This window comes from Nestor notabilis, unplaced genomic scaffold (assembly GCF_000696875.1).
Source record: "Nestor notabilis isolate BGI_N333 unplaced genomic scaffold, ASM69687v1 scaffold2038, whole genome shotgun sequence".
Lineage (NCBI taxonomy): Eukaryota > Metazoa > Chordata > Aves > Psittaciformes > Psittacidae > Nestor > Nestor notabilis.
In genome coordinates, this window is record NW_009941385.1 from 33,988 (window position 1) to 59,085 (window position 25,098).

A 25,098-nucleotide genomic window follows, 5' to 3' on the forward strand; every position below is an offset into this window, starting at 1 on the left:
TCATTCTGTGAAACCACTGTTTTTGGTCGGTATATTTTTAAAATGACAATGAGTTGGACAACACTGCAGTGTCACTCAAGGGGCAAGATCTTGATACCCTCTTTCTAAACTTTTAGTTTAGTAGTCTCAAGGTAAACAGAAAAGATTAAGCAATCTGTTGCAACTTACCACTCCAGAACTTCCCACTGGGTGGAGAATTTCTTGGACTCAGACACTGCCCGTGAGATAGCTGGAAACTCTTTCTGCACCCAGTACAGTTTTCATAGCTGTATCCAACACACATTGCACAGCTCCTGTGGCAAGGTTCACATTCTCTGGAGATGTCATCAGTGAAGAAGCCATCCCCACACTCACTCACACATGTGCCACCTGCAACAGAACCAGAGCCTGGCATCATGGCTTCTACTGCCCCGTGTCAATCCTGACAAGGAGGTATTTCTCCTACAGCATCTCTCTGTCTCCAGCAAGACATGGTGTAAGAAAAAAACAGTACATAAGAAACTATGAAACTTTGTGTAGCTATGTAACCTCTAGTTTTTTAGCATGAAGCCTAAATTCAGCTCAGTTTCTTATGCAAGCTTCATAAACTTCAAGCTGCACTTAAATTTGTATCTAGATGATTTTTCATCCACATCCTAAAATCTGGAATATACAAATATTCCAAAAGTCCAAATCTGGATAAAAATCTTATGGTTCCATCCCAGCTATTACACTGGCCCAATATAAAATCTAAGTCCAGAGGTCCCTAAGATTGTTAGATATATGCAAATTTTGAGGAATTGAACAGATCTCTAGTTTCTAGCTAATAAAAAGCTAAACTCAGGTAAGTTGACTTAAGGGTTGGCATACTGCAGCAAAGCCCCTAGAAGTTGTTACACTGATAATTTTTTGAGCTTCCTCGAATTTCTATTAAAAACCCCCTACACCACCAGATCACCTCAGGATGTGACCACAGAGTTTTCCATGAATGTGATGCTCTTGTACTCGACTACAGGGCATCTTCATCAGGCAAAGCACAAGAATACCATAACCTCAGGATTTCCTGTGATACATTTTTGGCACAATGTCTGAACCAGACCTGCCAGATTTATAGCTTTGTAATAAAGCTAAGATATTCCTAGTCTTGTGTGAATCTGATGTGTAATTCAGTGGTTTTAACTGAGCTTGTTTCAGTTTAAGGGTTTAAGGCTTGTTACTTTATGTGGATCTGAAAGTCAAAATAAAACTCAACTTACAAACAGTAAGGAAAAGTTTACATATCTTTCAGTGAGTTAAAACCCTTTCTTTTCACTAAGTCTGAATCAAACACAATAGCTTTTCTATTTCATTAAAAGAGCAGAAATGCATCAAAAACAAAATTGAAAAAAAAAAGCAAGTAGGAAGATGTGGTCTAATATATAGAACCAAACTGCACCATTGGCTAGCATAAGCACCCTATTAATGCAAAGGATCTGATTCTGCAAAGGGCTAAATCCCTAAGCCTCCACTGTCTGCTGCAGAAGAGATTTATGAATTTAAGAATTTGGGTCCAGTCTCTTTCTCTAAAGAAAAATTCTAAAATACTTTGGTATATATGCCATATATGGTATTTTGCTTACCTAAGAGATAAAAGCCTTCCTTACATGAGTCACACGTATCCTTGTCACAGCTATCACATTTGCTAGGACATTCTCTACACTGCAGAGAACTTTCATCTCTGTAGGTATTTTCTGGGCAGTATTTATAGCAATGCTGCTTATACCTGTAAGATAAAGTAGAACATCATTAGTAAGTTTCCTTTAAAGTCACTAAGTCTCTTTTCTGTGTGTTTCTAGGTATGGTAATGGTAAAGCTCTATTCTCATCCTAATGAACAGAAATTATTCCTCTAATGAAGGGTTCAATCAAAGTGTATTTGTACTTAGCTAGAATCATAGAATATTTGAGATAATACAGATAATCTAGTTCCAATACCCCCTGCCATGGGCAGGGGCACCTTCCCTTAGACCAGCTTGCTCAAAGCCACTTCCAGCCTGGCCTTGAACACTGCCAGGGATGACGCAGCTACAACTTGTCTGGCAACCTGTCCCAGTGCCTCATCATCCTCACAGCAAAGAATTTCTTCCTAATGTCTGATCTAAATCTCCCCTCTTTCAGTTTAAAGCCATTCCCTCCTGTTTTAGTACTACTTGCTCTTATAAAAGTCACTCTCCAGATATCTTGTAGGCCCTGTTTAGATACTGGAAGGCTGCTCTAAGGTCTCCTTTGAGCCTTCTCTTCTGCAGGCTGAAAAAGCCCAGCTCTCTCTCATCCTGTCTTCATAAGAGAAGTGCTCCAGCCCTCAGAGCATCTTTGTGGCTCTCCTCGGGACTTGCTCCAACAGGTCCACATCCCTCTTGTGTTGTTGCTTCCAGAGCTGGATGCAGTACTGCAGGTGGGGTCTCATGAGAGCAGAGTAGAGGGAGACAATCACGTACTTTGACCTGCTGGTCACACTTCTTTTGATGCAGCCCAGGAAACGGTTGGTTTCTGGGCTGCAAGTGCATGCTGCTGGGTTGTGTTGAGCTTGTCAACCAATACCCCGAAGTCCTTCTCAGGGTTGCTCTCAATCCATTCTCTGCCCAACCTGTAGTTGTGCCTTGGATTGCTCCGACCCAGGTGTGGGACCTTGCACTTGGTCTTGCTGAACACTGGCCCACCTCTCAACTGTGTCAAGGTTTCTCTGGATAGCATCCCTTCCCTGCAGCATATCAATCGAACTACATAGCTTGGTGTCACTGGCAAATGTGCTGAGAGCTCACTCAATCCCACTATCCATGTTACCAGCAAAGATATTTTCTAATCTCAGAGTTCTTGAGTGTAACTATTTTAATTTTCTATTTTAAATGTAGGCACAAAACTGAACGCATGTTGAATTAGAAATTACTATATATATGATTGCATGTAAAAATATATAATCAATTGCCATTGTTTACAGCTAGATTGTTTACAGCTAGATTGAATAGCTTTTTTATGAATGTTTACTTTTGTCGTGATGATTTTACAGAGATCTCTAGATGTCCCTTTGAAAAACAGTAAAGTTCTTAATTTCTCCCTGTTTAAGTTAATCTTTCAATTAGTATTTTTCCTTTGCTTAACATTTTTAAATGTGCCCACTGAGCTGCTGATACCAGAAGTGGTCACAATATATTAAGAGCATACTAATTCCAAATCCGAAGGCACTGTTTTAGACCTTTTCTTATCCATATTACTGTCTTCATAGATGCAAAGTTCACATCAGTCCATGCATTTTAAGTAGCCTTGATAGTGAGAGATCGGCTAGTTTATCAGCATTTTGCAAGCCTTCTTCCAAAATTACTATTCTCAGATAGGCAATACTTATAAGGAATGAGGTAACACACACAGAGCGGATCTATGTAGTAAACCACACATTTTTGCTTTAGAAAAATGTATAAGCATGAAGAGCTATACAGCTATACTTACATGTAATAGTTCTGCATACATGTTATACAGATTCCTGGGTCATCTGAAATAAAAACCATGAAATTATGTAAATAATATTCAGAGTTAAAACCAGAATGCTAAAAAGAATTGTTGCTACACAATTTTTATTTATTTCTTACATGAAAATCACTACAGCCATAACTGGAATATTATTATCTCTGAATCTCTGTTTACATTTTTTTGCAGATAAACTCTTCCACGATCAGGTCTTGGCCTGTATTTTCACAGTGACCTGTGACTTTTGAGTCCTCAGCATAAGGTACCTAGAAGTTGCTGAGTGCTTAAGAAGTGCTGTTCTTATAAGCAAAACCTTCCCAGAAGCTCAGGTAGGGCACAATGAATTCTTAAAAGGACACTCTATGTTACCCTTATCTGTAGTTTCATCCTATTTCTTTATTTGTTGCAGAGGTAAGTTAAAAGGGTATGGCACCTCTAAAAGCAAACTTTTGAAAAACGTAAGTAATCACTTTAAAAATCCCAAGCTACATGAACACCTTTCTATATTATGGGCAGGGGGAGGCTGGGGGAGAAGGCATTGGGGTAATCTTCCTTGTCAAAAAACTAATTTTTGCATTCAAAAATTCTATCAAATGAACAGAAAAATTGTTATACAAATTCTTAAAACTGTTACAGTGATGGATATGGCTTTATAGAATCATAGAATAGTTAGGGTTGGAAAGGACCTTAAGATCATCTAGTTCCAACCCCCTTGCCATGAGCAGGGACACCACACACTAAACTATGTCTCCCAAGGCTCTGTCCAACCTGGCCTTGAACACCTCCAGGGTTGGAGCATTCACAACTTCCTTGGGCAACCCATTCCAGTGCCTCACCACCCTCACTGTGAAGAACTTCTTCCTTAGATCTAACCTAAAGTTCCCCTGTTTAAGTTTAAAGCCATTACCCCTTGTCCTACCACTAGAGTTCCTAATGAAGAGTCCCTCCCCAGCATCCTTGTAGGCCCCTTATATGCTCACGCAAAGTGAAGAATATTTTCTATAACCTTCCATTATCTTCTTTTAGCTTTCCATTTCCATTTCCTTTACTCAAATATCCCAAAGGGAGCAGAATGGAAGGAAACAGAATAACCTGGGTGAATGTGTTTATAAACTGCTCTACTATGAAATGGCTATAAATTATTTTTTGATATTAATAGTACTCATAAGGCAAAATTTTTACTGAGTCTGTTTGAACTGTGTGTACAATAAATCACGCTTTACACATGCAAACTTATTAGGCAACATGCACTTGGTTTTGCAAGTAGTTCTAGCAATTTATTTATGAGGTGCAAAGCTTTACCCAGAAATGCTGCAGATCTGTGCAAATATTCTCTTCACTGTTTAGAACACAAACAGAAAAGCAATCACCTTATCTAAAGTTCCTTGCATTAGATTTTATGTTGAGATGGGAAATACTATTAAAATATGAAAATATTTTCTACAAAGTCTTCTTCTACTTCTATATGAAAGACATTTAGTTTGTCCATGGCTTCTTTTTGAATGATTTTTTGAACACTGTTATTGTTTCTGAATAAGGACACTTCCTGAGATTCTTTTTCACCTAATTAATTTGTGTGCATTTTTTTCCTTACAGTATTTATACAATATTGTTGGAGCCATGTCGGTATAATGATAAATAAGTGTTTTTATACCTTTTGAAAATTGACACACACAGTTCATATGTTTTGTTGTTGGAAAGAATTGGGAACGCATCAAAGAGACATTGTTAAAATTTCTGGGGTTGCTTGCCGGTTTAGTAACTAACTCTGAATGTACTTTCTGGCTTTTATGAAGAAAGGATTCTTTCCCCTCTTGCCCGTGGGAGGTTCAGATGACATTTTTCTTTCCTAACTGCCCTCTCGGTTTTGCCTGTATGGATGAATATCTGTATAGCTCAGTTTGAGACAGATCTCAGCAGTAATTGCAAACAAAGTCGCAATGTCTGGTTGTCCTGTGGAAAGAGTTTGGAAAATTAAGTAAGTGACCATTAAGTAAAGAACACACATTTTGAACTGGTTTAGGATCTAAAAGAAGGTATTTAGGGAAAAAATCATAAAAATAGTTTGTTTAGAGTGTGGATAGGAACACATATTATGGAGAGGGAAAAAAATGTATCACAAATGGCAGTTGCATTCTGCTCTGGCACAAATTTTAGACAGAAGAGTTAATAGTAAATACCTTATTACAAGGCCACAACATTCATAGGAATAGCTGGTTTGCTGTATTTCACTTGGGAATGTGCAGAGTCTTTCTTCAAACCTCAGATTTTGGAGGCAGCAGGAGAATTCTTGACAATTTTTTGAAATGAAAATATGCAGATATTGGGCTAGTGTACCTCATTTGCCAATCTGTGTACTATTATGTTATTTATCAGCCCTTACCAGACCATTGTTCCTTCTCTTAGAGACGTACTGACTAAATAGGTGATCAACCACTTTCTATATTTAGCTTCTGAATTTAAACTGTTAAAGAATAATGAACATAGTTTAGAACAGAATGAAAAGAGGACAACCATCTAATAGCAGGAGAAGAGAAAACTGAATATGGAACTATTCCTACAATAACAAATTTGATATCAGGAAGGAAGTAAGTCTAGGGAATTTTATGGATATATGTGTGCAGTTCTTCTACAATGGGTCCTTTCAATCTGCCACAATAAATTCTTGGACTAGCAGTAACAAACATGCTATATTCACTGAGACCTTCACTTGCCCATAAAATAATGCAAAGTGTGGTGCAAGGTGGGTTTGTTGATATGTCGTGCTCCAAAAGACTTCTTGCCATGAGAACTGTCAATATTTTTTCTATATTTTACAGTTTCCGTTTGCACTGATTTCTGCTATGTGGAGCCTATGCCACTCTTTTGAAGGCAGAAACAAAAGTGAACTTGATAACACTGGAAAAAGGATTCAACCAATTTTAATATGTAAGACCTCAAACACAAACAAATTCTCTTTGAATTTCTGGTTTTATTGCACTTTTTCTTAGATAAGTAAAGATCATTTAGAGTTCATTGAAAAAATAATTTGTTTCTTTCCTTGTCTGTAATAAACTGATACTCCTGTTCCCTGTCCCATGCCCTCCCCCCACCTTCTCAAGTACAATACATTTGGAGTGCAGCTATGTTATAATACAGAAAAGGTACATGCAAAGATTAAATATTGGTCAAAGGCCAAACATTCATGCATTCTGTTGGAACTCTCTGATTTGAAATGAATTAGTGTTTTTTTTCTACTCTGGGAGGGAAGTATGGGCATTAGTGTTACAAGCATAGCATTGTTGTGCTGGAAGGGTACTTTTGTTCAAATATGTAAAGGAACACTGTAAGTGAATGGTTTTTTTATTATTTTATTTTTTTTACTCTAGAGGCTTATTGAAATATTTAGTACATAAGTTCATCCATATTAAAAATGAGCTCCAGAGCGTTTTGGAAATGCTTGTCACTATTTCACTATGTTTGAGTGTTCATGGTATTTAGACAGATCCTAATTCTGGAAACTTTACATGGCTAGCCCACTGTACTTTTGAGTAGCACTTACTCAAAGTATCACGTCTAATTAGACCCAGATCTTGCAATGACTCATGAGCATGCTTAACTTTATCTATTGTATACAATAAAGCTGGGAGTTGAAGTTAAGTGCAAGGGTACATTTTGCAGAATCTGTATTTAGACTGTAACCTTTATTTTAGCTTCCTGGTTTGCTCATGATTTTTTTTTAATTAAATTTCTTGAACTATTTATTGGCTCAGCTGTGAGCCTAGAATGTGGTGTATATACTCAGCCGTTTTTTGCACTCAGAAATTCAAGATTTTCACTGCATGGTTTGCCTTTCTTTTCCAGCTTAATTAAATGTAATGACTGAAAATGCTTTTATATTCCATTCCAGTTTTTCTTTAAGGGCCAGCCTGCAGTAATTGTTTAATTTCAATAGTTACAGCTAGATTTTATTTGCCTTTTACATTCCTCTAAACAATAATTTATAATAATCTAAAAAAAAGTACAATAAGTTGTAATTGTCACCAACTAGAGTAAGTATATATTTGAACTACCGTAGACCATTTTTTCTTTAGTTTTTATGGCATCTCAACTAAAAATAAGTGAATTGTACAATCCAAACGTAATAAGATTTTTGACTAGACATGGGCCCAACTGAAACTTCAGCTTTCAGTAAGCCTTAAAAATGAAGATTTCTGTTGTGGAACCAGGGACTCTGTTTCGAATCTTCTAGTTTGTGTGAGAAGGTATTTGTTTGTCTGTGTTTTTGTTTTGATTGTTTTTTAGTTTGTTTTTGTGGGGGTTTTTTGGTGGTTTTTTACCCCCCTCTGTGTGTGTGTGTTTGCCAGGAAATCAGCTTTGTCTTCATTATTTCTGACTTAATAATTTATTTTGACTAGTCATATTACCAGGAAGTGGGAGAAAGAAGGGATTGTGATTTTAACCAAGGAAAAAGCTGGATTCTGTTGTCAGTAAGATTTATACAGGGAAAAAAACAGCATTAGTATTTCCTTTGGACAAAACCCATAGCTTTGGTTCAGCCAAGATATTTAATGAATTAAAAATATATGCATTTTAAGACATAAAATCTCAAAAATGCTTTGAATAGACATAATATCTTAAAAAAAATTACCTCTACTTAATTTTTTTTATTATTTTATTTTAAATTAAAACTACCTTTAATTAGCATGAAAATGATACTAATAAAGCCAAAAAGTATTCTGAGTGCTACTCGTGCTGTAAGGCTAGTTTACTGAAAAAAGTCACACAGCTCTAATCTCAATTACCTTAGTCTAAAAGAGGAATAATTTCACTTGCTGTTATTGAATTTCATTAACAAAATAAAGGGAATGAGGCATATTTTCCTGTTCAAATAAGGATTTCAATATATAGACCTTATAGCAGCCTTCCAATATCTGAAGGGGGCCTACAAGGATGCTGGGGAGGGACTCTTCATTAGGGACTCTAGTGGTAGGACAAGGGCTTTAAACTTAAACAGGGGAACTTTAGATTAGATCTAAGGAAGAAGTTCTTCACAGTGAGGGTGGTGAGGCACTGGAATAGGTTGCCCAAGGAAGTTGTGAATGCTCTAACCCTGGAGGTGTTCAAGGCCAGGTTGGACAGAGCCTTGGGCGACATACTTTAGTGCGAGGTGTCCCTGCTCATAGCAGGGGGGTTGGAACTAGATGATCTTAAGGTCCTTTCCAAGCCTAACTATTCTATGATTCTATGATTCTATATTGAGTTTAGAACTAGAAATGAAAGACAGATAAGATTAAATGAAACCAAAAATTAGCATTATAATATGAATTATCTGAAATAGTTCCATGGTTTGTACAACTGAGGTGAAATGTTGATAAATACATAAATACTTGTATATATGTTGGTAAATGCATCAAATTTGGGAGATTTCACTGAGGAAAAGTGAGGAAATCAGGAAACTTTAAGGAATAGAAAATTTTAAACACTGACTTAAAAGTATTGGGTCAGAAAGCTCTGCTCTCTCACTAGACGTATTTGACCAGTGCTGTAGTGAGTTTTACACTGCACGTGAAGCTCCAAAAGATGGTAGCAGCCAGAGGAGGTATTGCTTACAGGGCTACAAAGAAAAAGTAGTGGTTCGTTCTTACTCCTAGTAAAATAAAAGGTAAGAGTACTTCAACAGAAATCAGGACAACAGCTATAAGATTAAGAAATGACATTCAGTTTATTTGTCTTCGATTTTATTCTATCATTTGGATGTTATGTAATCTTTTGTTACTCTACTGGCCATTGTTTCCACCTACCAAACTCTCAATGTGATGATTCCAAGAAGCATGAAACTGCATATTACTAAACACGAACTCTCTATGTATTGAGACACATTTTCTGAACACACTTATGATGAGATGGACCTTTACATTTGAATAGTTTCTTACTACATAGGTAGTTCCTCTGAGTGAAATAGCATCACCCAAAGAGTGCTCTCCTACTAGCAAAAAGGCAGACTGTGGGCCAGTGGTCCTAAGTTTACACGACAGACATCAATGCAGGTTTTACCACTAATTTGAACAGCTGGATTCCATTGGTCCTCCATTAACAAAACATATTTATGCAGGCAGGACTCACATGGGAAACATCTTCTTTAAGATGGGGAGAATCCAAGATTTGAACTGCCACAGCCAGTAAGAGGTTCTGTAATACAATTCCTTCTTTGAAAGATCAAGACTCTGAGTTTTAGGCTGGTATAAGCCCAAAGAATTTAAACAAGTACATATTGAGGTAGAATTGCTTGAGCAGAATAGAACAGGACAGAACAGAACAGAACAGAATGGAATGGAACAGAAAAGAACAGAACAGTGCAGAGCAGAGAGCAAAGTCAGAGTAGAGTAGAGTAGAGCAGAACAGAGCAGAAGAGTGCTTGCTAATGTCCAGCCTAAACCTCCCCTTGTGCAGCTTTGAACCATTCCCATGTGTTCTATCCATGGATCCCAGCCAGAAGAGATGAGCACCCCCCTCTCCATTTGCCCTCGTCAGGAAGCTGTAGGGAGCAACGAGCTCACCCCTCAGCCTTCTTTCCTCCAAACCAGACAAGCCCAGAGCCCTTGGCCGCTCCTCACAGGACATGCTTTCCAGCCCTTCCACCAGCTTCTTTGCCTTTCTCTCGGTGCATTCAAGGACCTTGACATCCTTCTTAAACTGTAGACCCACAGCTGCACACAGGGTTCGAGGTTGAACCCTGCACACAGTGTACAACGCTGAATACAGCAGGATAATCACCTCCTTTGACCAGCTTGTTCTGCTGTGTCTGATGCACCCCAGGGTGCAGTTTGCAGTTTATCTCTTGGTTCTCAGGGCACACCACTGACTCACGCTGAGCTCCGTGTCAACCAGGACACCCAGAGCCCTTTCCTCAGGGCTGCCCTCCAGCTGCTCCTCTCCCAGTTTATACTTGTGTCTGTTGTTACTTTGTCCTAGGTGCAAAATACGGCATTTGGTGGTGATTATAAAAAAGAAAGTTCTGGTGTAGGCACAAGTCTTGGACCCAGTTTTTGTTGTCCTGGGCTCACCTGTTTCTTACAGTGCCTTTCTCCATTACTGGGAGGATTGAAGAAAACACTACCTGTGCTCCTGAATCATTTAGCATTTTTCCCAGGGGCCTGGAATATCTTTTGATTGACACTGGTCTTTTTGAAACATCACTGGTGACCCATATGAAAGAGCAGGAGTAGGTAGTAATTCGAAGGCTGTACAAACCTCATCAGTTTTCTGATGACATCCCTGATCTGGGCCCCAGGCAGGCAGCTAAATTCCCTGAAAGGAGGGTCTGGTCTGCAGATGGTTTAGATTATATTTGTTTTAATATATTTGTTCTTCAGTAATTCCTGCAGAATGATTCAGCAGCTAGCATTTCTTTACTGTTTTGATTCATGAAGCTCCTGAACTGCAAATTGTTGGAGTAGCAATCCATGCTTTGTTTGTCTTTGTAGTTTTAGGAGAACATTCATCGTTTGGTCAGTGGCTACTGAGCTAGACCAGCTTTTGGTCTGATCCAGTATTTTTCCTTTGTGCTCGTATTTCTACAGAGAACTGTAAACTAAAATCTGGAGTATTCTGTGTTTGCAGAACTCATGGTTCGATCTTGCATCTTAGGCTTTTCCAGTGACTTGCCCAAAGCCTGGATTTTACACAGGAAGTAATTTTCTTTCTCAGAGAAAGAAAAATATCAAAACCAGAATGTTTTATTTAATAGATACATTCTGTTTCTTCAACATGCAAGGAAATTTTCTCTTACCTATACTCTAAGAAAAACAACATTCTCTAATGTAATGTTCTACCTATACTGAAACATGAGTACTGAAAATCAGGACAAAAAGTTCCAAATCTTGCTGGGCATTCTTTCTGCACAGATTGCATGTTCTTACTGTAGAAGCCTGTGAAAACGAGTCCTGTTATCTGCAAATCTAAACCCCATTCTGCAAAATTAACCTCTTGAGGAAGATTTACTTTGAGATAAAAAAGGATCCTTATCATAATTTTCTCCGGTATTTTGAAAGCCAAGGTCTATTCATCAGGTTTGAAGAAATGAAGCTTTCCTTTGTGTTTCTTAGGTTGCTATGGGAACCAGATCACTTTTCACTCATTAATCATGAACAAAACTGCCAGGATCACAATCTGTAACTGTGAGCTTTAGCCTGTTCACAGTGCTGCCCTTTTAGCTATCTCATAGGTTCCTTAAATCTTCTCCAAATAACTTTTCTCTCACACCCACTACCTTATAGATGGTATTTCCCCATCTTACTCTGTGTAGTGGATCTTTTGGAGCATTTTCATATTATTTTAGTCTCACTTTCTGCCTTTACAGCTGTATGTTTGTACATAGACCTTGTAACCCAGACCAAACTAAATAGTTAGGTTCTGGATAACTTTTGAGAGTTGCTCAGGCTTTGACTTGCTAAAACGAAAAGCCACACTTGGTCCTAAATACTTATTTTGTAGGCAGGGACACAGCTTTTTGGGGTTTCTCAGTGTTTGTCTTTCTTGTAAGGTATATTTGCAAGAGTAAAGTGTGATGGCTGTTCTGAATGTTCTTCACTTTGCACTATCACTGAGGAGGACTTTATTCTCAGTGTTAACTTCCGAAAATAGTCCTGGTGCAAACGTTGAAAAAGCCATGTGCTGCTCTGTGCAGAAACCTGGATGGGTCAAAATGTGATATACATGGTATAGTGCTACGTGGAGATGAGGTAATCTCTGGGAAACCCTGAGAAGTACTCATATCATAACATGTCGCACTTTCCTAAGTTGGGTGAGGTGAGTGGAAGTGAATCAGCAAGTAGATGAGTAAGAATTGGATTGGAAATACGTGGCTATTGTGGTTTAAGCCCAGCTGGTAACTCAGAACCACTCAGCCGCTTGCTCACTCCCCCAGCTTTTTCCTCCCCCTGCTCCCAGAGGGCTGGGGAGGAGAATTGGAGGAATGTAACTCCCACTAGTTGAGATAAGAGCAGTCCAGTAACTAAGGTATAATACAAACCACTAGTGCTATCAATAATAATAATGATAAGGGAAATAACAAGGGGAGAGGACACAACCGCTCACCACCCACCGACCGATACCCAGCCCGACCCGAGCAGCGATCTGGGCCTTCAGGGTGACTCCCCCCAGTTTATATACTGGGCATGATGTGCTGTGCTATGGAATACCCCTTTGGCCAGTTTGGGTCAGGTGTCCTGTCTCTGCTTCCTCCTGGCTTCCCCTCCTCCCTGGCAGAGCATGAAACTGAGAAAGTCCTTGGTCAGAGTAAACATTACTCAGCAACAACTAAAAACATCGGTGTTATCAGCGTTGTTCCCATGCTGAAAGTCAAGAACACAGCACTGCACCAGCTACTAAGAAGGAGAAAAATGACTGCTGTAGCTGAACATGTAGGTCGACATGAGCAGGCAGTGTGCACTTGCAGCCCAGAAAGCCAACCGTATCCTGGGCTGTATCAAAACAAGCATGACCAGCAGGTCAAAGGAGGTGATCCTGCCCCTCTACTCTGCTCTCGTGAGACCTCACTTGGAGTATTGTGTCCACTTCTGGTGTCCTCCACATAAAAAGGACATGGAGCTGTTGGAGCAAGTCCAGAGGAGGGCCACGAGGATGATAAGAGGACTGGAGCACCTCCCGTATGAAGACAGGCTGAGAAAGTTGGGGCTGTTCAGCCTGGAGAAGAGAAGGCTGCGTGGAGACCTTATAGCAGCCTTCCAATATCTGAAGGGGGCCTACAAGGATGCTGGGGAGGGACTCTTCATTAGGGACTCTAGTGGTAGGACAAGGGGTAATGGCTTTAAACTTAAACAGGGGAACTTTAGGTTAGATCTAAGGAAGAAGTTCTTCACAGTGAGGGTGGTGAGGCACTGGAATAGGTTGCCCAAGGAAGTTGTGAATGCCCCAACCCTGGAGGAGTTCAAGGCCAGGTTGGACAGAGCCTTGGGAGACATAGTTTAGTGTGTGGTGTCCCTGCTCATGGCAGGGGGGGTGGAACTAGATGATCTTAAGGTCCTTTCCAAGCCTAACTATTCTATGATTCTATGATTCTATGAACCCATGACAGTGGCTTCACGGGAGGACACTGAGAAGAAGGTAAACAAGTTGGGTGAATGCCTGGCTTTCACAATCCCTTCTGAGAGGAATATTTATGCTGTTGATTCCTATGGATTTACCAATGATCCTCAATGATGTGCCCAGTGAACCAGGTGGGCATATTTAGCATTATTGTGTGGCAGTTTCTGCTTGTGAAGTGTACGTATGCAAGTCAGTAGAGATTGCATATAGGAGAAGTTTGTCACTTATCACCCTCATAAATACTCATATTCTGTGTATGTTCACTATGCAGGTGTAATGCAAATTGTATTATTAGAAAGAGGTAGAGAACTGGCAGTGTCTGAGAAAACACGTTGGTCCATGTGTTGTATTTTAGACATATCAAATAACAGTCAGGATTGTTATGTTCTTGCATTGTATTGACTCTGAAATTCTCTTAGAATAATTACTTTAAGTGACTCAAATTCTGCAGGTTTTGGTTGGGTCTTTTTTTTTTTTTATCCTGAGTGTTGGCTTATAGTCAATGGCTTTCTAAAAAGGTAAGTTCAACTCTGAAACTCATTATTTAAGAATCTGGAGAAAATATGATGTTATTTTGAAGTGATCTAGATCTATGAGTAAGTGAACTTCATTGAGAGGTGGAAGGTAGAAGCTACAATGTCATAAAGAAAATCCTTCTCCCGATGATGTCGCTTCAGCAGAACTTTGTCTTTCAAAAGCTGCCTTTTTGGGGGTAACTGGATTTAATTTTATAGTTTTCATGCTGTTTTCTGATGCCCACCAGAAGGCAAGTCATTAAAGTTTAATCATGGCCTGATAGTGAGAGTGATGAAGACCTGCAGTTTCCATGGACCTATTTTCATCAAAGGGAGCAATAGCTCATTGCTGTTCTAGAAAGTATTCTCAGAGTGTCCAAAATCAGGTTATCAGACCTGAGGTACCAAAGTCGTAAAGATAATCTTGGAAGTATGGACTTGAAATTTATTCAGCACACTTTCTTAGAGACTTGTCTGTACAATTTTGTGTTTGTGTTTGCTTGCATGTAGCAGGAATATATTTGAAGCTTCTAAAATTAAGGATTAAACAAACATATTAAAGACACCCTTAACTTTTGACTTGCCTTGGCTCTCACTTCAGATTTCAATGCCAGGGCAAGAGTCTGCCTTTCAGATCTCATGGGATGTCGTTAAGCATGCCATTTGGGCTTGTATGGCAGCAGGCAGAGTCAGACGCATTCAAGAGCATGCGGGCAAAAGAAGGTAGGGATATGAACCCTGCTGTGCATAGTCATTGTTTTGAGTCTGTGTACACAAAGCCATAGATCCTTTAGGGATTAACGCTGTCTAAGGCCATTTTTCTATTACATATCCCAGGATGTGACAGTGTCTACATGCAGAATGGTATCTGTGAGCACTGAAGATTCTGTATTTCCCTAAAATACGAACAGCCTCCGAATAAATGAAGTGAATCAGAAAGAAAAGTATCATCCGAATTTAAAAGAAAGCATCATTTGTATTTAAACTACAAAGACTTATCTATCCTTGATTAAGTCTCTCTGACAGTTCCCATCTTTTTCTTTAGACATTCAGTGTAGATACAGTAAAGACATGTTGCCACACTGAAGGCCTAAAACAAAACTGGGTCCAAACTGGGAGGAAAACAGACAGATTTTACTTCCTTCCCTGAGGACCCCAGAAAATATTAGAAATAGTGTCAATCTTCCACCTCCGTATCCTCATGCCTGGTGAACAATAACCTGCAGTGTTACTTACTGGGTGAGGTTTCCTTTTTTGTCAAAAATGTCTGACATGGGATGTAAAATACCAAACCAATATAGAAGTATGATACCCACGTCTTAAACATTCTGTAGGGTCACTACTCATCAAGAAGAGATATTTCCTACACAATCTGCCTCCAGTAGTTGCTCTACTCTGCTGGCATCTGGCATCTTGCCAAAAGAGAGTAAATCTTACTAATTTTCTTGCCTGAAGAAAGCAGGATGGCATTGCCCAAGGCTGCAGGTGGTGGTTTAATCTATTCTTTGCTGCCCTGCGAAAAAAGATTTTGGCCAAGAATTACTTGTCCTTCAGGCTAGTGGGAAAACATGCAGTTCAGTTATCTTAATTAGCATACATATCTGTCCTTAAAATTAGATGTATGTCTACAAAAAAGAAAAAAATATCAACTAACTTCTGTAATTTGTAGATAGCGAGAGAATCATTTGCATTTTGCTGCTCCCAGTTTACAATTTAATGTCACTGTGGTCTAATATTCCTTTTTAAATTCATACAGCTTCTACAAGTGACCCTGCATTCAGTATAAACTGAACAAGTTAATTATTTTTACCTCTTACAGTTTATATCAAATGATCTCTAAGCACTTCAGGAAGAGCAGATGCCTGGTATTTTTTGTCTTAAGTCTTTTGCAGATCCATAAGTATGCACAAAATATATTTACATTTGTGTATGAAGAACTAGTTTTTAGTATGTGAACTATATAATTTTGATTCCAAATGCTGTGCTTACCACATTTTACTCTCCCTCCCCCCCAATTTTTTAATAAAGCATTCCCCAAAGCTTTCTGCTGAACTTCTAGTAGAAATGTTCATAGTGTTGGAATGCTTTTCCTCCTCCTGCTCTACAGTTCTTATTCAGATTTAGTGATGACCACATCCTCAGTGATGTTGGAAGAAAGATAAGACAAAGAGAGACTGCAAAATCATTTGCTTAATTTTAAAAAGAGTCTGTAGAAAGACCATAAAGATGTGAAACCAAATGTATCACATTCTATATTTTACCACCTTGAAATTTTACTATTTGAAGTTACTTTTATGGCAGTGCAATTTCCTTACAGCTTTCAAAATCATCCATTTTTTCTGAGAGACAGGCAGTTCAGCTGTTATTTTTACGGAAGTCCTTAAATATATCAATTTTCTTATAAGACATGAGAAACCTATTACTCTGCTCATCTTACCTATGAATTAAGTTATTGATAGGCCTGCAAGCTCATAGAATATTAAGAGTATAAATACAAACAGACAATATCTCTTCCTGATTTGTTCTAAGTTTGAAGTCTTTCTTCAAGAACACATAGTAATTTGCAAAAGCTGCTTGGGATCTTCCTTTTGGCCCATTGCTGTGCTTCTGTTCCAAATAGATCTAGCATTAAACTAATCTCTTTGACTCTCAGTAATACATGGATCGTAACCTCCAAAGAGTTTCCTTTATATTATGCCCCTTACCAAGCTCTGGCATCTTAATGCTTCTGACTTTACTCAGCAGTGAAAGTTAATTCAGTCTTTGTTTTAGCTGCATCCATTCTGTTGATCTTTGAAGATTTTGAAAAGCCTATTTTAAATCAGAACTTTGATTGAAAGAACCTGAGGGTAAATATGCAGTGAATATTACGGATGATTAATATTTAGGAGACGAGTGATCTTCTGAGGACAAAGTTAAGTGAGTACAGGCTGTTTTTCTGTATGCCAGCTGCCGAAGAACAGTCTTGCAGTCTCCTTATTCAGGAGCTCCTTACTAAGCTCATGTACAAAGAAAATGAGCCTTTGAGTCACTTGCAATGATTGTTTTTAAGAGAAGTTTCAATTTGTAGTGCATTTCATCCTAATTCAAAGCAATGATCGGCACTTTACAGTCGCAGAAGAGAAAGATTTTTTCACAAGTGTTGCATAAAGCACCAAAAATATTACCATAGGATAGTAATATCCAGTAGCAGCAATAAAACTGGTACTGAAATACTCTCCCTTCGCTTCTTTTCTTCTTTTTAATCCCTACAACCAATCAGAGAGCTGACATGACTCTAGATACCATGCCATACAAAAAAAGACCACAGTATAGTTGCAATCATGTTAAAAATTGGTCCCTCCAGCTCTTCATTCAGCAGTATTGAAAGCTACAGGTGTAGTCATAAAGAAAAGCATTAGGCTTGACTGCATTCATGTAGAATGACTAGTCACGGGAGTCACAGGATGTTTTATGATATATCAGATTGGATGACTGGTCGAAAGAAGAAAGTAGTATAGGATGAAAATCCTTTCAGAAGTTTGGTATGCATGAGTGTGTATGTCTTTTTTCCCACAGAAAAATATTGTTGACATAAAAGCAGAAAGAACATCAAAATGGTTGTGACAAGTAAGAATAAATTTTTTGTTTGCTTAGTGATTTTTTCTCCTGAGGTACCTTCATAGTTTTCTTTGACTTGAATTCCTGCTATTCACTCCCCTCTGTATAGCAACATTCAGTCTCTGGGTACTGGTGTTAGTGCCTCTTACGCTGTGCCCCAAGTGGAGCAAGTAGGAGAAACCAGGGGGCTCAGTGTGAGCTCTGCCTGTGGAAATTGTGTCTGAATTCAGGGAGGGGGTAGATAGTCCTGGTAGACTCTAAGTTTAGCACTTTAAAAAATGGTTTTGGAAATATAGCAAGCCAAATTTGTTCCTTTCTTTTAACAAGTAGTACTTCCACATAACTATTTGTAGATCAGTGACTTGCTCTAGATTTGCAGCAAAAAATGTAAAGCTTAGGTTTACTAGTTACTCTGTGCTTTCTTAAGATGAAATTTGTCTAAGGGGTCATAAGTGAAGACTGCCTTTCTGGTGGGTCACCCTGTTGCCTCTCAATCTTGAAGTACTTGTACTTCTGTCCATATAGCCACAAGAAATAAAATTTTCTTTATGTAAACATAGTGCAAATGATGAATTGTGATGTCTTCTGAATAGTTTTAATCCTTTTTTGAGGTGACCTGTTGTGATACAGATTCAATCAAGTTCTGTAAGTTAAATGGCATTTGTTTGAAGACAACAAAATTTCTGCGTGAAGGATTTTTTTTTTAATCCCACATGAAAAAATGAATCAATGTTTTAGTGTGTCCTACAGGGTGGTAGCATTGCTACTGTGATGACTTGCTCTTGAATGAAATTTAAGATCTGTCTGTATGTCTATTTCCTTAAAGAAAAAGCATGGGCTAAATATTTATTACCAGGCCTGAAAAAAATGAATATCTATGGTAAAGTTCTGTGTCTGATAATAGCTTCAGAAAGTCACTAAATCTCTCTCAGCCTGACTCTGACATTCAAGCAGGGAAAAAAGTGCAGCAAAGATTAATAGATAAATTAATTTAAAAAAAAATGTATTTATGCTGGAGATAGAATTTAGAAATGGTATTAAAAAATGAATATGCTGTGGAAAAATACAGTTTACTTAGTGAGAGAATGCAGCAGTGACTGATGGCTCGGCAGCATACACATAAGTTTGTGAACAGAGAAGGAGGAAGAATAATTTTCCCCTACCTTAGATATAAGAATAAAGGCTCATAAAGGGAATATTTACCGAATTTGCATTTCTGGCATCCATCTGAACAAGGTATGCAATCTTCAGAGTCAGAATCTTCCACCTCACCTGTGTTTTACAAATCAACAGTTTGGGGTTAATTCTAGGTAATGGAAGCCAAATACTTGGAAACACTCAGCAAGGTTCCTGGAAATAAGCTTTAGCCAAATCCAAACAGGAGGAAGATTCATGGCAATTTCTTTTCTCATTTGTTCTTGTGTAACCTCACTCAATTTGCAGAAGATACTCCTATTTTACATTAACGTGGTATTAGAAGATAATTGGAGCTGGAATTTAAGGATCTCAGGATCAGGTGTGATTGTATATTACAAAACAGGAACCAAGCTGCTTAACCAGATTTCTGAAACAAATTAAATAGAGTATTTGTTAACTCCTACTGAAGCATGCTTACCTTCTTTACAGCTATGTTTCTGACATACATTTTGAGTAAGGTAGTAGCCTCTGAAACATCTTTTGCAGTGGCTGGAGTTCAGGCATACCTCACAGTGGCTAAAGCAAGCCATGCAGATATGCTCTGAATGGTAGTGACCTGGAGGACAGCTCTCTCTGCACTCCCCATGATACAGGAAACGTTCAATCCCTCTTCTATCTGTGTGGCAAACAAATAGGAAAATTATGTCAGCAACAGAGGAAATTTGGGCATAAGAATCAGCTTTATGAAGCGCCAGTAAAGCAGCTGGTGAGAATTCATATTGTTCACTGCTAGATTTGTACAGATTTACACCAGATAAGCTAAAATACATAAAAGATTCAGGACTTCAAACCTTCCTCATTCCTGGAGATATATGACATATAAAGATGTCATGCTAGTGTATAATTACTTTTTACATCAGTCAGTCTAAAAAAATAAGGGTTAAGAGTTTCCCATTACTGAGTTCCCTTGCAGCAGACTTACCTTATTGCACACACCCATGCAGAATCGCCATTAAGAAAGCAAAGCAGTCCACTTCACCTTTGGAAAGGATCAGTCTGTTTCCATAGTAGATTAATCCGTAATGCTCATCCTAGTCACAACTAGACCCTGGGATTATTTAGATTTGAATATGAATAGCAAATGTGCTTCTGTTTGCTATCAGAGAATTAGCATTCCCTAGTGCATGGAGAATTGAGAGTTGTCTGCTACAAATCCTTCTGAATGAAACCTGCGAAAACACTTATGACTCCACATGGCTTGTGCTGGAAAGTTTTCTAATTGTTTACCCTATAGTATAAATGACATATATTATTGTGATAAGTGTGTTTGAATGCTTTACCTGAAGAGCAAGAATTTGTTTATGATAATTTATTTTTGAAATGGCTATAACAGAGAAGCAGCAATAATAGGGAATAATTGCTGCATCATAGCAGAAGTAGTCAGATTTTGTTTTAATTTTCATTTACAAATCCTTACAATCACCTTTTCTAGCTTCCTCAGGGTGTGACTCTGATCAATGTCTTCATTTCTTGATATACAGAAATACAGAAATTTATTTTGCTTTCCAGTATACAGAGAGATCTGGGGAACAATTACGCCAACTTCTCCCTCATGCTGGACTTGAAGAACCATTTGAAACTTTTATCTACTGAGTCACATTTCCCAGAGTAAGAAAGTCAATCTCATCATCAAATTAATGCCACATATACTAGTGTTTTCTTGTAATCTAGACTCTTATTACTAAATAAAGCCTGGGGCATTAATGACCAGGACTGAAATGGAAGTAGCAGCTGAAAGGAAAAAGGCTGTGGATCCGTTGTGATTTCTCAGAAAAAGCTTACCAAAAATTTCTCTTTATTAAGTGAATTGAAAGTTAAATCTTAACTACTCCTTTCTAGTGGCAGTTCAGGCTAGCTACACATACTTGTATTTGTTATCTTCAAGTTCTTCATCCATCAGATGTTACAGAGCAAGAGGGAATAATTTTTAAAATGGAGGTTCAAGAGAAGAATTATTTTTTTAACAACCAGAAATTTAGCTGTATCACCCTCTCTTTCAACCTAGGCTCTATAAAAATGGGTCAAAAAGTATGAGTTACTATGTGTGTCAGTGGTAAGCTTCTCTTTGCATACCCCTTTTTTCCAGCTGAAAAACACAGCAGTGTGTGGTGGCTTGTTTCCTAGCCTTCCCAGACATTTTGGAAAGCACCCTGCTTGCTTGTGAGTTTGAGTATAGCACATACTATGTAGAGGCTGAGGGAGGCATGTGTGGAGCTTTCTTTTCCAGAGACAGGCTTTGTAGGTTTTCTGTCCTTTTTTTTTTCCTGTGCTACTCTTTCTGTTTCTGTTAACACAGCTCCTATTCAAAATACACCAAGGGAAATGCATAAAGATGAAAGGACAATGCAGAGTTGTGTTTTCTTGTACTTTTAAAAAGATGAATGGAGTTCCAAATCCCTTCAGGGTTAAAACAAGATTATGATGCAGATCAGTAGCAAAGGCACTACTTATTTTATTGGCTCTAACAACTGTGAGAGAATAGGGAAAAGGGAACTTGGAGGCCCAGGAAGGGAAAAAAGCTGCATGAGGAAATCTTTCTTACCTGTTCCACAAGTGGTGCATTTGTTAGGTTCACTTCCACTGCAGTCCAGGCAGGTATGATGGCACAAATGACATTGTCCTTTGAATTCAAACTTTCCTCTGGGGCATTGCATAATACAGCGACCATCATCAAAGACTCTTTTGAGGCAGAGAGCCATAATTACAAATTTAGCAACTACTTGTTCTTTAAGTTTAATGGAAACTAACAAGAAACCCAAGATATTTTCCCTTCACTTTATTCACAAGACACTTTGAGCTTTACTCTTTCATTTTCCTGATCTTATTTATAGTATTTATTAAGTAGAAAGTCAACCATATTTTGAACCTGGACCTTAGACTTCAGAGATTAGATTCTTCTGAGAAAAAATCACCTTTTGATAGTATACCTAGATGTCCTTCTACCACAATCCCTGCAGTTGTCACTTACGTCTGTTAGAAGGAAAAGAAGACTTAGTCTTTCTCTGTGAAGGAATGATCTGTCTGTTGAAGTTTTCTATTAGTTTTACTTTAAAGGTTTCCTGTGAACAGTGCTATGGCTTCAGTAAAATGACTTTGTACATAAAGTAAAACATTTATCTGAATCTTGGCCTTTAGGATCTGTATTTTTAGACTTGCATATCTGCAAACACTTAGGAGTTTTGCTGCTAAATGTTCTCCTTTTACTAGGTAATGAAATATCTGCTACAGAATCCTTTTATCTGATAAAAATTTCTGGTCCATTTTTCACTGCTACTTGATGTCTGTGGGTTTTAATCTGTTTGGGAGAAAATTAGAAAAGTATCACTACAGATATGACTATTAAAAGAATATAAAATGTTGCCTAGAATTTGACAATGTTTTCAAAATTAAGAAAATAAGAGAGGAGGGACTGTAATCTTCCATGTTTAACTATTTTGACCAGTTTAGTATCTGAGGACTTGGGATTCAATTTTTAGAGAAGCTGAGCACCATTCAGGACCTTAGTACAGATTCTGAGACTATCAGCTTGTTTGTACACTAAGGGAACAGTAGGCTTTCTATAATATTAAGATAGTGTGTGCTTTCTTGGAGATAGACAATGGCATTAGAAAATACCTGCAATGTGCCTTCATAAATTTGAATTAATATGGTCATCATCAGATTTATTCTAAAAGAAGAAGACAGAAATATCTGCAAAGTTTAAAATCAATTTTGTCAAATAGCCTTTGAAACTATTTAAAATTTACCGTGATTGGAAAAGTCTAGCCTTATGTGAAGTGTGAAGATGGAAGAATATGGTACCATGTAAACATCCTTCCTGAAGTACATGTAACAAAGAAAACTTAGGAATTGATTAAAAAGAATTGTGAGGCTCAAGGCAGGCTGCTGGAAGTTATCAGGGAGAAGCTTTTAGATGTATACAAAGTACTCAGCAAAGATGTATCTCTGCTCTGGGATCTGACAGTAAGATAGTCCTATGCAGTTTGGTTTCTGTGAAAATGGGACAATGTGACCAAAGTACTGAAGGCAGCAGAGCTATACTTATATGACATGCAAATATTACTGTGTTCTACTACATGTCCCAGCTGTAATGGTAGCCATCCTTGCAAACAGCTCAGTAGATTTTTTCTTGTTTTTTTTGTTATATAGCCCCTAATGGAAGACACTGGGAGGTCAGATCTTGTCACTAACCTTTGCAGCATAAACATACAGTAAGCATATGGATGAGGAATTCTGTGAAAATTTGTTTGGCTGTACAAAATACTACAATTCGATACTTTTTAAAACACAGGTAACTGCATTTTGCATTGCCAAAGAAGATGGTTTGACAGTGATTTTGAAGTAAGGTGACATCTACTGCTGAATTTTCACAAAGAACAGGGATTGTTCAGTGTTTTCATTTTCACTTTAATTTCAGTAATTCCTCTCCCCATGTCTTTTCATCCTTTTCAAAGAGGAAAGGTGCTCACCTGTAGGAAAGCAGCACTGCTGATTTTTATTCTGTATTATCTAGTAGATGCTCTGCCTAAAACAGACACCACTTGAAGCTCTCAAGAGCAACAGGATTTAGGATTCTGCTGCAATTAGACAGGTCTATTTCAAGTACATAATGAATCATGTCCATTGAAAGGATTTACTCTTTAGCCTCTGGATGAGATTTTTATTTATTATTATTTTTTTTACTACTGGCCATGCTAATATGACTTTTTCTAATAGCTTTCATAATGTGCACAGGAGCACAGAGAGCTTTTAGAAACCTTAGATACCAAAATTGAAAACTGTTAGAGGATTTGTTATGGGAGAGACAGCAGCCTTCCAAATGGCAGAGACCTCATTTCTGCAAACACCTAGGTGGTTTTGCCTAATGGTGTTGTTCTCTACCTTCTTTGTTTTGCATATATCTCCATGTAAAGCTCACAAAATAGATTGCAAGGAAATACAATCTGATTTAAATGCAATCGTGAATCAGATAAATCCAGTCTCTGCAGCCCAAAATTCTGCCCAGAGTTCCTGTGCTAATGCCACTTTTGACACAACACAATTTAATAATGTTTCCTTAGTGATTAATTTTTTTGGACTCTATTGGTCCCAGTGTGTCTTTCATTGACATAGTCATACCATAGATATCTGCAGGGTAAATTGCAGGATTGAGTGAGGATTTTTTTTTTCTATGCCTTACAGGGTCTGATTTTGATTTTATACCAGTGTAAATATCAGCTGGCTACAATGCAGTCTTTTGCAGTGCAAGAGAACCAGAGCTGTCAGTGTAAGAATAAAGATGATTGTTAGGACATGAGTTTAAAACCAGCAGATTCCTGGATTAGGTGTGAAATGACCTAAACATAAGCCTCTGCTCTGCAGAGTCCTACAGAAAAACTTCCTTCTATTTCTGTTCACTTTTTATGGCAGGTTAGAAAAATCAGCCTAACTTAAACCACGTTCCTTAGGGAGCAATGTTTAGGTGAATATCTAGAAGATATTCATAGCACCTAAAGATGATTGCTAGCCTCAGTGTCCACATTCATGCCTTGTGCCAAACTCCATAGCTGTGTACAACTACAGATGCCCTAGACTTTAACTGTTAAATATGTCACTGTCGTGATTCTAGCAATCATGATTTTGAGAGGATGACAATGAAAGGAAGACTATTTTATGTATTAAAAGAAATCTTTCTGCATCTGTGGGAATCATCTGCATAAATGTCAGCTGCGTATGTAGCGAACTGTCTTGTTTGCATAACACTTGTTTTCTCACTTGCACTGGTTTTGTTTGCCCTAATCAATGCTTGCTTCTTGAGTTGCCTCTACAAGCTAGTGCTAAAGACCATACAGCCATTTCTTCAGATGATGATGCCAGGTCTTTGTCCTGCACTGTGCTGGGAGACAATTACCTTGTAAGTGGGCAGCTGATGCAGTTGTCTGGCTCAGGTCCAATGCACTTCTGACAGGATGCTTCACACAACTGACATTTTTGGGAATCATCAAGATATTCCCCTGGCAGAAAAAAAAATTGTTTATTTCAGATCAACATCTCACATTAAAAAAAAAAAGGAAAAATCCAGATTGGAAAATATAATGAGTATAAGGAATTAGATCTGTTTGAATTACTGAAATGAGCACATTTCCCTGTGGTATCATGAAAACAAGTACTAGGTCTTTTGGGGAACCAGCATACTCAGAATTAGTAGTTTCTAGTCCTTATTTACTTCCTTATTTATT

General features: G+C 38.1%; 1 protein-coding gene across 1 annotated transcript in view; it reads right to left on the reverse strand.

Moving 5' to 3' along the window:
* The window catches only part of LOC104410625 (proprotein convertase subtilisin/kexin type 5-like), a gene marked incomplete at its 5' end in the record, with an annotated part of 51,284 nt that extends 26,411 nt beyond the window's left edge, over positions 1 to 24,873 (reverse strand). The window contains 6 exons of the mRNA XM_010020855.1: positions 169 to 369; positions 1,599 to 1,741; positions 18,847 to 18,955; positions 19,299 to 19,496; positions 21,423 to 21,559; positions 24,771 to 24,873. Coding sequence (XP_010019157.1) covers positions 169 to 369; positions 1,599 to 1,741; positions 18,847 to 18,955; positions 19,299 to 19,496; positions 21,423 to 21,559; positions 24,771 to 24,873 — 891 coding nt within the window. The remainder of the gene's footprint in view (positions 1 to 168; positions 370 to 1,598; positions 1,742 to 18,846; positions 18,956 to 19,298; positions 19,497 to 21,422; positions 21,560 to 24,770) is intronic.
* Positions 24,874 to 25,098: the final 225 nt, after the last annotated feature.